Genomic DNA, 14,668 nt, shown 5'->3' with positions numbered 1-14,668 from the left:
ACTTGTTTTCTACAAATCTCTATGTGAGAGCCCTCCATGAATTATCAATATATATACAGAGAGCACTAAATTTTATGCGTTCACCGCCAAGCCCAAGCCTACTACTAAACATTCTCGAGAGTTAAATCAAACTATTCGCGAGTATACGGTTCCTATTTTTATGTTCTCAAATTCACCATAAGAATTTTATAAACGAATACAGCGGGCTGTAAGCCTGTAATCAATTTACTCTCATCATTCACCAAGCCAAATCCGTATAATTTTTTTATCGGCCACGATGAGTAGATCCTCCTAGGGCTGTACAAATAAACCGTTCAACTGCATCCAATCGCTCAACCACTCGCAACCGAACCGCATTTACGGATAATCGCAAAATGCGGGTTGGTTGTGAATTTAAATTTTAAAAACCGCTCATTCGCGATTTGTATGCGGTTTTAAATTTTTAAAAATCGCAAAATCGCAACTCGCAACATATATTTATAATAAAATATATTTCCAAAAATTTAGCTGATATCATATAAATTAATAAATATACACATTTATCAACTAATCTTAGGTTAATGTTAAGACTTCATTCATCAAATTCACAATTATTATAAGATATATAACCAAACAAATGAAAAATATAATTAATATGTAATTTTTTTTATCATTTCCTTTTTTTTTCCTCGCCTCCACATTTTTGTATGTTTTTAATATTCTTAATCCACACGGAGCATTAGTTTATATTTTATTTTTGAATGTAATTTATCACGTAACTTAAACTTCAATTTATTAATATTCCAAATTTATTTTTTTGAAAATTATTAATTATTTTAAAATAAGTGGTTGAACCACAAACCGATCCGCAATAACCGCAAATTTTAACCATGTCATTTGCGGTTGCGGATGACAATTTTTTAAAACCGCTCTTCGCGGTTTGGATCGACTTTTACCCCAAAACCGATCCGATCAGAACCCCGTACACCCCTAGATCCTCCCATTACCATGTATATAATCAATCTTAGTATTTACAGTACATGATATAAATGACACATACAAACAGTAATAGTGATTGGGTAAATACTACTCCCTCCCTCTGTCCCATTTAATTATATACATTACTTTTAAGTTTTGACACACTTTTTCGTACTCGTTTAAATTATGATTCAATATATTTTTTTAATTTTTTTTGTATACAAAAGTTTAATGTTTAAATTTTTATTCAATTTTTTTTTAAAAAAATATTATAAAATTATATTTTATAAAATTCTCGAAATATGTATAAACAGTACACGTATATATCCTATGGGACGGAGGGAATAGTGTACTAGTGTCCAGAGTCCAGACTCCCAATAGAACTAACACAGGTTCGTAATATAACACGCGAATACTTGATAAACATAAATCTGGCAGCAATTAAAAGGCAAACTGAACACGTTTTATTTTCGATATTTTAATCAACACGAGCTTACAGTTTTTGAGACTGGATACATACTTTTTCCAATTTATAGTAAAACTGTAATATCTAATCAAACATATAAAACAAAAAACCAGAAAGCTTTCACTTTGAACTCCTCGCAACGAACTGTAGACCTCAAAAAAACTTTAACTGTATTCTTTATAAGCAAAAGTGACCAAGCCATTCGAATGGTAATGGAGATCACACTTTCCTTGGGATTCCTAGCCTCTGGCGGAAATCATTTTCCATGAGGGGAAGGCCATCACGCAACTTTACTTTTGGTTCCCAACCTAACACTTCCCTTGCCTTTGTGATGTCTGGCTTTCTCTGGCGAGGATCATCAGGTGTGTTCTCCACAGTTGCAATTTTGACTTCTGGATTGATAAGCTGCAAAATTATCCAACAGTTATATCACAAGTTTTTTGGATGACAACAAGAATCAAAACAAATTAGCAAATTGTCTAATTATTCTTTTGGATACATAATTGGACATCAATCAGATATGAACTGACCTCCTTCACATTTTCAGCAAGCTCCATCATTGTGAATTCACCTGAACAAAAATGACGGTTTATTAACGCGAATAAAGGGAAAAATGAAAAATAAAATTCTTTCTAACAACGCCGATTTGTTGCGCATAGAGATCATATAAATATATAATGCAAATTTGTTTCACTTCATGGTTAACTAACTTCTACCAGAAAGGTAAGGACTAGGATCCACAACATATTGAATATCGTTTTAAATCAAGTACCAGGATTCCCTATATTGATTGGTCCAGTGTTATTTCCTTCCATAAGTTTAACGAGACCATCAACCTTCAGCAAAAGCCAGAAGATGTTAACAAACACATTGAAATTCAATTGTAGTGAATAGAAAATGCACAACTTTTTCACCTACCATATCAGAAACATAACAAAAACTGCGAGTCTGGGTTCCAGGTAACTGAACAGTCAAGGACTCATTACTGCAATATAGAGATGAATAAATAGGGTTGTCAATTAAAGTCCGAATCCACGAAAATAAACCAATTTTTTGGTTTTGGTTCAGGCTAAAATCACATATCATTACGACTTCTGAGGGTTGGGGAGGGTTGGGTTTTAAGTCTCATAATTACTTCTAAAAAAAAGGGTCTCAAACTACAATACACATATTACCAGATATAAGTAGATGCCCAAACCGATCTGTAAAATTAGATATTTCTGATTCCAAATAGTTAGTGTGGAGAAAATTTAAGATAAAAAGAATACTTGGTTAATTTGCCTACAAAAACTAGAAAAGTAGCATAAGGAGTTACCGAATCGCTTGAGCAATGAAATTACTAACAACACGGCCATCATCAATATTCATTCGGGGTCCATAAGTGTTGAAGATCCTGGCTATCCGTATTTCTGCAGTGACCATTTTAAAGACATGAGAAAAATTGATCACAAAAATGCTTATGCGCTCTACAAAAAAATTGAAACAAAAAGTTTTTCTTGATATTTAATTGCTAATCGAATAAAGAAGAGTTTGTACCGATTCCGTGCTGCCTATGATAATCAAACATCAAAGTCTCTGCTACTCTTTTTCCCTCATCATAACAACTCCGGACTCCTGCAGGCAATATACAAACAACGCTCTTTTCAGGATAGGAACAAACTTAAATGGACATAATACGAAGAAAATTTCTAAGAGTCCGAGTTAATATATGAATGTAGGTATACAGCTGGCTAAACGTAGTATTACAATTTTCTAGGACTATGGTGCAGACATAGCAAATTTAAAATGGACGTAAATACATGTACGTATGTAGCTGACTACACAAAACATTTCCTGATTCTCATTATTAAAGTTTGATAGAGCAAACATCAGTGTGCATAAACACGAATGTATGCATGCAATGACTACATGCCTGTGGGCTACTGGGGGTTCTAGACTTTGTAATAATGTAATCTTATAACAATTTCCTTAACTATCCCTAGTTAAGATAATTCTAGATTTCTAGTCATCAGGATGAAGATAAGTCAAATTTTGATCTTAAGATTGAGCTCAGCTCACACTTCAATACAGGGTCACAGACAGAGCTAAGAAAGTTAGAAAGTACATCTACCTAATTCCAAGAGAATAATTCAATGAGATCATATTTAAGTACAACAACAATTAAAGAATTCCTACAAACGTCTAGCAATATTGTTCTTGAGAGATGTCAGCTAAGGTATAATAATACAACTCCATTTCCCGAAAACTAAATCATCTTCCAAAGCGAACAAAAAATATGATATTATAGGCCATCTATACGTACCTATAGGGTTGACGTTACCCCAATAACTCTCCTCCTGAGGATGCACAAGAGGATCTCCATAAACCTCTGACGTTGAAGTCAATAAAATCCTGTAGGTACAGTAGTCAAATAAGAGAACCAAAAATAGCTTGCAAGCAAGTATATGCAATGGCAAACTTTCAAACCTTGCTCCAACTCTCTTGGCAAGTCCTAACATGTTTAGTGTCCCAATCACATTTGTCTTAATTGTCTGTCAAGTCAAGGAACACATCATCAGCAATTAATTTGGCCAAATACATAAATAAATCAAATGATCCTATAGGCTTAGATAGAGTCCGAATGTGTCCATGGACCTTGTTAAGAAGCAGATAATGTTCTACACAATATTGGAAATAACAAAAACCTTTAGGCCATGTTTGTTTCGTGGGATTTTAATCCCGGGATAATAATCCGGGGATAACTAATCTCATCAAAATTAGTCCTATGGATTAAATAATCCTATCCTAAGTTTGTTTGGAAGGATTAAATGTAGGATTGGAATATAATCCTTTAAAACTTTATCCTATGTTTGTTTTGTGGGATAGTACTTGGGATTGTAATATAGTCCTTTAAATTTTCCAATCCTATGTTTGTTTAATATGGGATAACAATGAGGGGGATTATAATCTTTTAAAAAATGACTTGTAGGAGGGGATAAAACAATACCTCCTCCCACCAAGCATTAGATGGGATTATAGTCCTATCCTCTTCTCAAACAAAACAAACATGAGATATGATAATTTAAAGGATTATAATCCTTGGATAACTCTTCACTAATTTTTTACAAAACAAACATGGGATTGAAAAATTTAAAGGATTATAATCCTATCCCCTGTTTAATACCATTAAACAAACATGGCCTTAGGGTTTTGCAAATTTAATAAATAACAAAAACCTTTAGAGTATCTGAAAATAAATAAATTTGCCTGTTAGAACAACTACCGAAAAAATTGTATATTTGGTGCAAAACAACAGGCAGGATCAGAAGCATAAAGCGCAACAAGTAGCATCTACTTCAGCATTTTATCAAGTAGATTAATCAAAACAAGCAAAGTACCTTAACAGGATTATATTTGTAGAATATTGGGGAAGCAGGACAGGCAAGATGATATATTTGATCAACTTCAACCAACAATGGTTCCGTGACATCTGCAAACAAAATAAAAATGCAATGTAGACCAATGAGCAAGACACGGATAAATAGATAAATGAGATACATGGATAAGATTGATAATGCATGGAAAAAGATAACTAATGATGTTCAATGGATGAAATTGTAACTTAAGCTAAACGAAGCAAAGTAAATATAATTAAAAAAATAAATAAAACAGAGAGGTTTTGTGAAGAATTTGCTACCGACTGCAGTTGAGATCTCCCTTTCAAGGTTTGATCTTTTTCAGCAGCCCCAAAATCAAACGTTGTATTGCCCAACATTACTACTATACTATTTTTAATATCACAATAACAACCAATCAAGGGCTTAAGGACACAATATTTTTTATGGAAGATTCATAAGGTTACAATTTGTGGATACGATGTCAAATGCATTTATATTTGAATATACATATCAATGACGTTTAGGATTCAATTCAAATGACCTTGGAAACAACTAGCAACAGTCAATAAAAGAACATATCTTGTTTACATTATTCAATGAAGTTCAGGGGTATAATCAGATGACACAACTTGGAAGCTATAACAGACAAAAAAAAAGAACATATACCATGTCGGATAAGCTCGAATCTCGGATGACCGACCCACTGCCTTAGGTTGTCCTTTGATCCAGTAAAGTAGTTATCAACCACAATTACCTAGGAAGGGCAAGGAGCTTGCATTATAGATATTACCAAATCATGCAGAAAATTTAAGGAGCAGAATCATCTGACTGTATTATGAAGAAAAAACAGAACATTATGGTAAAAAGTTCAAACCTCGTTCTTCTCGTTTTGCATCAGTCTGTCAACTAGATGAGAGCCAATGAATCCAGCTCCTCCAGTTACCAAGATTCTCATATTGGCCTGACAACAAGAAGCTATTTTAGTTTTAACAAAATGAGCACAAAGTATTATAACTCACTCACATGACTCTCTAGTCACGAAATACTCTCTCTAACCAATAACCATCAAGGAACAATCAAGCAACATATCTTTAATATCGTGGAAGATGGGAAACCGTGGAAGGTATGGGGAAAAATAACATACGGATCATTGAAATGTAAATGAAAGACCAAAGAAAAACTATGACTAATGGCCTTGTTCATTGCATTTAGTTTAAATGAAATAGGAATATTATGCTTGCAAGTCAATGACTTTTTCATGTTACAACAAACAACAAAAGAAAAACATATCATTCATCAAACACATTCTATATTTCTATCATCCCCAGTTCACATACTCATAACAACAAACAGAAAGAGTTGATAATTTGTGCTTAAAAAAAACATCTTGCCTATTGCAACCTGAAAAAACTTTGCAGTGCGCAAGGGCGAAGGGGTTGGAGGGGGTTTTGAAGATCCATTCCCTACTTCTTTCGACATTCCCTCGGATCCTTCTTCAATTCCTAATACCATAACAATCAAAACAACAAGTACCCATTACAATACCTCAATCAAATTCAACATCTCAATGCAAAATAATACACAATTTACAATAAAAATACAATCTTTATTTACAATCATTTCCCAAATGTTCCATCAACAATCAAGAATCTCAAATACCTAAAGAAAACCAAAATCTTCACAGAAAAAAACCCACAAATTTGCTATAAAAGTTGTAAAGATCGAAACTTTATAAATACATCCAAATGGGTTATTGATCAAAGGGCTTAAATCATACAAAAAACATGAAATAATTGCACCCCACAAAAAAAGAACATGAAAGCTTAGAAAACACGAAGAGTAAAGAGCAAATAAAGCTTAAAAGTGGAGCCCCACTATAACAAACTCACCAAACAATAATCAGATCCAAATCTCAACATAAAATCACAAAAAAATTATAAATCAAGAATTAAACAAATATTTTAAAACAATGAATTGAATTTTAATCGAGACATTGTGAAATAAAAATTGAAGAGATTAAATTAGTACCTCTTAAATTAACACAGGGATTTGTGATCAGTGATCAAGGTGAAAAAGTGTTTGAATATGTGTGTGTTTATAAATGTAATTTTACATAGGAAACGTGAATAATGTAAATTCTCTCTTAAAGATGATGACGTGTCTGCCAAATCATGAGTACAGAGAAAAAGCTATAATTAACCAAAGTTTTGATTAATATTTCTTTCTTCTTTTTGAAGTTTTGCTTATCTTGACATTGAAATGAAAAATGTAAGGCTCGAGGCCCAATTAAATCCAAAAGTATCACTCGAACCATTTTTTTAATTTTGGTCTCAATCGACACATTAATTAATTTAAAAGATTCACTCCGTCTAAGTCAACTTTGAATCGGGTCAAATTTAACGGTTTTCATCCATTGCTCCGTTATGTGGTGAAGTGTCATGTGACACGACAAATAAAAAAAAATATAATGGACACATAAACAAAGAAATCAAATGAAAACAAAAATAGGAAAACGTGAATTAAGAGCGTATGAAAGGGATAAACTGAAACCCTAATTTCTCCGATCAATTAGAGCTGGGTATATGTTCTGGATCAATTGAAGATTACTTACACAGTCAATACAAGGTATATGTTCCGGATCTAGTATATATTATTCATATTGTGTGTGTTTCTTTGAATCGTCCCGTCTTTGTATAGTGTCTTCATATGTCTATCTTGTTTTGTATACATGGGTCTTCATATTATGTTCTTGTATGTATTCTTGATGGTTTACTTCTTACTTGCCTATCTTGTGTAATTGTATGCTTTAAATTTTTTTAGCAGAATGACATCTAGGATTCCGATTCATCTTCACCACCATGGTAAATTTACACCTAATGCGTTTAATGGTGAATGTGGTTATATTGGATGTCGTATTGACATAATTAATGGTGTTGATACGGACATATTTTGTACTCGTGATTTGGAAGATTATGCAGTTACATACAACTACTCGAAAAATGATTTTCACTACTTCAAACGTAATGGTCAAAATTTTAAAGATGGTATAAGGTTGTTGTATGATGACGCTAGTGTTAGAACTCTGACTTCTCTGTGTTTACCTTATGGGAAGATTGAGTTATATGTTGACCATGGTAGAAACTCAATAATTGAGGATACTGAAATTGTCGATGAGGGGGGTAGTAAAGAATTTGAGGAGAGTGAAGAATGTATTGTTGAGGGAGTTGAAGACGAAGATGATTGGGATTTCGACGATGAGGAAAGTGAGGATTCTGAATATGAACTTGAGGGAGAATGTGGGGATAATGGAGATGATGAAGATTTTGATGAAGAGGGCTATGAGAAAGAAGAAGAATTTGATTTTGGTAAAGATTGGGATTCTGATGACATGAGGGAGGAAGGTGAGCCTGAAATTCCAGAGAAGCTTAGTAGAGAAAATAACAGATCAGTGGAGAGAAATGATGACAATAATGACCACCTTCTATGTAGTGAAGATGAGTTTGATAGTGATGAGCTGAGATCACTTCCATCTTCCAGTGAAGATGAAAATGTGAAGAAAGGGTATGTTGGAATTCCACCTAGTAATCGTAAAAGGAAGAAGCTACCGGTGTATAATCCGCACAAGCTGGTGAATGTGAAATTTAGTGCTGGAATGAGATTCGAGTCAATGGAAGAATTTTGAAAAGCTGTGAAAGACTACGGAATAAAAGAACGAAGGGCTCTCCACTTCATCGCAAATGATAAAGACAGAGCACATGTAGCTTGTGAGAAGGGATGCCCTTTTTACATATGGTGCAGTAGATTGCAAGATAGCCATGTTGTTCGAATTAAGACACTGGTAGACAGCCACCTATGCACTAAACCCTACCACAACAAACTTATCACAATTAGATACCTTACAGAACTATATGGTGATAGGATCAGAAAAAATCCTCAGTGGAAAGTGAAAGAAATGATGGAGACTGTTAGAGAGGATTTAGAGGTTGAAGTGCCAAAGATCAAGCTTATAAGAGTGAGGAAGGCTGCTTTGGAAGGTGTTGCAGATGCTTTGAAGGAACATTATAGCAAAGTTTGGGATTTTGGATATGAATTACTGAAGAACAACCCAAAGAATAGAGTTGAGATCAAAACAAACAGGTTAATTGATGACTCTCCCAACACCTTCCAAAGGCTCTACATTTGTTACTATGCACTGAAAGAAGGTTGGAAAAGTGGTTGTAGACCAGTTTTGGGGTTAGATGGATGTTTTTTGAAGACTGTGTGTGGAGGCCAACTTCTAAGTGCAGTTGGTAGGGATGGGAACAATCAAATGTTCCCTGTAGCCTATGCAATAGTTGAATCTGAAAATACTAGCAGCTGGAGATGGTTCCTAGACCTGTTGAGAGATGACCTTGATCTTGGAAATGGAAATGGCTATACAATTATTAGTGATCAACAGAAGGTGACATCTAAATCTTTATATGTTTGTTTGTGTGTTTGGTTCATATATATAGTACACTTTTTAAATGTGGTATTTGAATAGGGCTTGGAGAATGCTATGAGGGAGTTTTTACCAGAAGCTGAGCATAGGCTATGTGTAAGGCACCTGTTTGCAAACTTTAAAAAAAGGTAATGTATGTGCAATTTTCACATTTTATTTCAGTTTCTTAATTCTTGCAGTTACTTAATCAATTTGTAATTGCAGGTTTGGTACTGGACTGTTGAAGAGGCAATTTTGGATTGCAGCAACAGCCACCTACCCTACAGCTCATGTGAAAGCAATGAAAGGTCTTGAGAAGCTATCCAGGAAAGCTCATGCTCACTTGGCTAAGTTTGATACAAAAAGCTGGACAAAGGCTTACATCTCAACAACTCCAAAGACAGACAATGTTGCTAGCCCAGAACAGGTAATTCCTAAAGGTAATTTGTTCATGCCAACACCTGGTTTTAACATAGGAAACCACCTGCCAAGAGGAACACCTAGTACAGGGACACCCCCTGTTAATCACCCTGCAATATCTCAGCCACCACTAACAGAGCACAATGATGACACTGAGAATAATGAAGAGAAAGAGGATGACCTTTTATCTGTGAATGCTGGAGGTATTGAAGATAGTGAGGAAGAAAGCTTGGAGGATAGTTTGGAGGATAATGGAGATGCAGATGTGCAACCAAGGAGAAGCATCAGGCTTTGGTTGAAGAACAAGTTCACTTTCAAGAACACACCTGATGATCCAGTATCTCTTGATGATGATTAGATCTCATTAATCTGTTCTAGCAAGAAATATGTGAATTGTAGTACTTTTGCAAGGGCAAGTATTTTGTTATGTTGCTGCAACTTTAGACAGTACTAATGGTTATCTTCTAAAAGATTACCTTTTTGAAAGAGAGTATTCTCTTTGATATTTATGGTATGTACTTTTGAAAACTTGTGAACAATATGAAATGCCAATGACTATCGAATATTGCAAATTGTGTTTCAAGCACAATGATAATGGTCGACTGGTTGCATTAGTTTTTAACATTAATAGTACAATTACATAATAGTTGACATTGTTCTCTTCATTTCTACCATTTAACATCACATCCCCATTTTTAACACCTACCAGCACAACTAACTACATTTAATTTCACAACTACAAATGACAACAACCACGAACCTAATTAAGATAGAGCCAACTAGCTGCTGTTTTCTCATGCCTCCCAAAGAACATAGCAATTAATATGACAAGAAGAACGCCACAAATTTTCAACACTATGCAGAGCCTCTTGTTCAGAACCTTCAACATCTTCTTTTTTTCAACCTCCACACCAAGTCTCTCCTCTACAAGTTTCAATTTTTCCTCCAAATATATTCTTCTATGATTCAAATCCATTATAACGTCTCTGGCTCTACCATGGAAGTCTGGATCAAACCACTCAAAAAAACCGCATCCATTGATATCCTACAATAATTTTTAACCAAAATAAGAAAAACTCGTTCATATAACCAAAATAAGTACATATTAGCATATAATGTACCTTGATCTGGGGACATGTTAAGAATCGCTTTCCAGGATTTTTCAATGTCCATGATACTCGAACCCTAGCTGGTGTGCCGCAAAAACAAATTTTCTCTTTTACTTTTGCACTTGAGTGCACAGCAGAACTGTCCGAGCTGTGAACAAAGGGGATATTAGATGACATGCTCTTTGGATGCTATTGTTATAAGGGATTGATTTGTTATGCAATTGAACATGTATATGAATGAATGTATATATATATAGACACAAATATATACGTTGATTAGCCATGTCAGCAACCACTCAGCAAAAAAGAGCCGTTACTGCCATATCATCATGTTGACCGTTAGTTTTTAGATTGACTTAGACGGAGTGAATCTTTTAAATTAATTAATGTGTCGATTGAGACCGAAATTAAAAAAATGGTTCGAGTGATACTTTTGGATTTAATTGATGACCTAAATGATAAAAATTGTAATAAAATGATGTGTTATGGGTGATGTTACAGTTTAAAATAATTTAACTGGCGCGATGTAAATGTTAGAGTCCATTTTCATTTAGCCAATAAAAATTTGATAATTTACATTTTGTAAATTTTTTGGTAACTAATTTGGTACCCTAGCATTTTACTTGAAAAATATAACAACTTTAACAATTCTTTTTTAGAATATTTTGGGAAGCTAAATCAAATATTATGTTTCATTTTTAAACATTATTGTAAATATCTAAAATCATAACTAACTGATTGACATATTAATTTAAAATTTAATTGAAAATCGATAATTAATCAGACCAATAAATTGGAATAAAAATTTGATGTATTTTACTATTAAAATATTCTATTTATTTTATTTTATTATGAACGTATTAATTATTTATTAACATATATATTTATTAAATTATAAATTTTATAATTATTTATATTTTAATGAATATAGTATTTCAAGTTTAAGAAATTATTCTATATAATCAGATAAAAAAATTGTTACAATTAATCGCATTTTAAAAGTTGAATTAGTTGGATACCTTTTTTTGGATAAATGAGGTCAAAGTCTCGTAAATTAATTAAATTAAAATAAGAGAGAAGAATATACTCTCAGAACAAATCTGAAATCTCCAAGAGAAATTAAGAAAGGAATCGGAAAAATAAAAAACAAAAATTATAGTCTCCTAGCTCAAAAGACACAAAGCTAAAAGATTACCAATGATCACCCAAATAAACCCAGCAAGCCATGCAACCAAAGGCCCACCAAAGCAAACTTCCAGCCAAAAGCCCAACACAGCTAAACCCAACTTGCCAAATCCACCTTTACTCACATATTCAGCCATGTAATAGAACACAGTCCAAAATAAAAGCCCAAATAAAACCAACTGCCAAACCCATAAACCAGCACAACCCAAAATCCAACTTACATGTGCCGTTATAAAGAACTAATCGAGAAATATAAATTAAATCGAAATTTTTTATAATATTGGTTTAAACTGTTATGAAATAGTAAAAATGTTGCCCAGTTACTTTAACACAATTAAAAAATAATATGCAAGATGGCCCCAACCAGAGAAATAACTCTTTATTTTATCACAAAACAAAATTAAAAATCCAAGTATTATTATTATTCAAGTAAGAAAGATAAAGATAAAATTAGAGTTCTATTATTATTTAACTTATTCTCAATTAATACAAAAAAGAAATCTATACAACCAATAATTAAATAATTATAAAGAAAATAATCATACCATAATAATAATAATAATAATAATAATAATAATAATAATAATAATAATAATAATAATAATAAGTGAATTTACAAGATATATACGACCATCAACTATTTGAGTCATCAGAATTTGATGAGTCATCCAGATTTGTGTATTTCTGACTTGGCCTTTTGATTTGCAAACACCAGTTCTTCACGAGTGTCTTCTTTAATGCCAGAAATTTTCTTATCATCAAAAGAAACATGGATAGATTCAACAATAGTTCTTGTTCTCAGATTGAAGACTTTGTATGCTTTTAAAGATGGATATCTAACAAAGATACCCTCATCAGTTTTTCTGACAAATTTTCCAAGTATTCCAAGATGTGTTCTCGGTACAAAATATTTACATCCAAAAATGTGAAGATGCTTCAAGCTTGGCTTATTTTCCTTGATCATCTGATAAGGAGTTAGAGCAACTCCAACCCTTCCTAACTGTTAGCTATATCAGTCCAGCTGGCAATGAACAATACTATGTTTAGCTATCTTCTATCAAAAATACCGCTCTAACCACACACTTATGTTAGGAAAAATTTTAGCTATCAAGAATCCATACGCCAAATCTGTTGATCCCAATCTCGTTTTCTATATTTATCCAACTCATCACCCGCTCAATCACTCACCGCTCCCGCCTGTTTTTTCCTTTACCCCATTTACATCAGTTCCAAATTTAGAGGTATGAGTTTATCTTTAATCATTTAATTTACTTGAATTAAGATTGTTGATTTCTTCGTTATTTTATTTGATTATATCTTTAGGGGTTTTCCACCAGCTTCCTGATTAAAGAACTTGCAGATTTTAATCGCTGAAATCTTGCTGAAAGGTAAATACATTTGTGGTCAACATAGATATAGTGCTTTCTGAGAATGTTCAGTGACTTGTATGTACACTCAAGTTGGCAATTCTGTGGTCTGGCAAGTTGACATATCTTCCTGATTTATAATCCTTTGCTAATGAAATTTTGTCAAGTACTCCCGTGATATGGGCCTAAAATTAGCATAAAAATATAATTAATGTTGAATTGATTAGACCTGATACGGTCCAATAACGAAGCCCAATTAACGAGGCCCGAAGCCCTGATTATTTATTAATTTCGTAATTAATAAATAGGGAGGATTAACAACTTATTAAATGAGTCCAATCAGTGATATAAATATATAAAAGATAGCCTTGAGGGCACCTACACCAACAAGGAGTCTGATTTCTTCATTCTGAGACTTCAAAGTCTATCCAAAGTCTGAGACTTGTTCAACAAAGTCTCCTAACCCTAGTCCAATTCAAGAACTCTCAACATCTATATAAAGGGACTCACCCCATAAATCAGAACTACGTTTTTTTGGCTTGATTCTCTAATTCACAGAGATACGTAGGCATCTCGTAAAGACAGAGTTAAGCTACGAAACATGAGAGCAGCCATTAAAGGCCTTGACCTCCCGAACATTAGTAATAAATATAACAATTAATATACCCTAAGTTTTATCCATAACATTTGGCGCCATCTGTGGGAAAGCACAATAACAACCATGGCGAGAACACGGAGAGGAAGCAACGCCCTTGAAGGAGGAACACCAGCGGGGTTGACCTAAATGATTTCGTCAACAGTGGAGGTAGCTCCGCATTCAACCTATGCCGCCACCCAAGTAGGAGCCCAGGTCGGGGCAACTGAACCTCAATCTCAAGGGACGATTTCCCAGCTCCTCAAGGGACGAATCCCCAACTTCAACATCTACATACAACTGTGAATTCTCGACCCGTTGGGTATGAGTATTCAACTATTGTGACCACTAACCCCCCTTATGAGATGCCCCTTTACCCCGAGGTTGGAGGAAGTGGACATGCTGAACGGAGTGAAGCACGGGGGCAAACATCCCCTACATACAAGGTTTGGCTCCTATCTCGGAGGATCAGGAATTTTATGGTCTTTATACTGAGAGAGACTCCGAATCTTCGGATGATGAAGTGGCCCCAAGAAGGAGACGTGCTGGCAAAGAGCCTATACCTGATGGTAACCAATGTCCCAGGAGCATCCGAGGGACGAATCTCCAAGAAGTGCAGGAGAGAATCAAGGCTCATGAGGCTGAGATTCAAAGGCTGAAGCGCGACATGGAGGCGCACCAGGCCCCCCCTCCA

The 14,668-nt window shown here is 34.1% G+C and overlaps 1 protein-coding gene across 5 annotated transcripts; it reads right to left on the bottom strand.

Annotated features, from left to right (window-relative positions):
* Positions 1-1,398: 1,398 nt before the first annotated feature.
* Positions 1,399-6,983, bottom strand: LOC141677538 (UDP-glucuronic acid decarboxylase 6). 5 transcript variants are annotated; one of them, XM_074483517.1, is made up of 13 exons: positions 6,829-6,983; positions 6,202-6,302; positions 5,675-5,761; positions 5,467-5,554; positions 4,801-4,892; positions 3,890-3,954; positions 3,726-3,814; positions 2,960-3,037; positions 2,739-2,832; positions 2,342-2,408; positions 2,196-2,259; positions 1,954-1,994; positions 1,399-1,828 (listed from the first exon to the last, which is right to left on the bottom strand). In XM_074483517.1, the coding sequence occupies exons 2-13, from the start codon at positions 6,277-6,279 to the stop codon at positions 1,643-1,645; spliced, it is 1,029 nt and encodes a 342-aa protein (XP_074339618.1). In that variant the 5' UTR covers positions 6,280-6,302; positions 6,829-6,983; the 3' UTR covers positions 1,399-1,642. The 5 variants fall into 5 exon arrangements, with proteins under 5 accessions (XP_074339618.1, XP_074339621.1, XP_074339620.1 ...); XM_074483520.1 differs by having other exon boundaries at positions 5,675-5,765; positions 6,205-6,302; XM_074483519.1 differs by lacking the exon at positions 6,829-6,983 and adding an exon at positions 6,690-6,712.
* Between the last annotated feature and the right edge of the window lie 7,685 nt (positions 6,984-14,668).

This window comes from Apium graveolens, chromosome 8 (assembly GCF_009905375.1).
Source record: "Apium graveolens cultivar Ventura chromosome 8, ASM990537v1, whole genome shotgun sequence".
Classification (NCBI taxonomy): domain Eukaryota; kingdom Viridiplantae; phylum Streptophyta; class Magnoliopsida; order Apiales; family Apiaceae; genus Apium; species Apium graveolens.
Note: the sequence above shows the minus strand (reverse complement) of the source record. Positions and strands in the feature narration are given on the sequence as shown.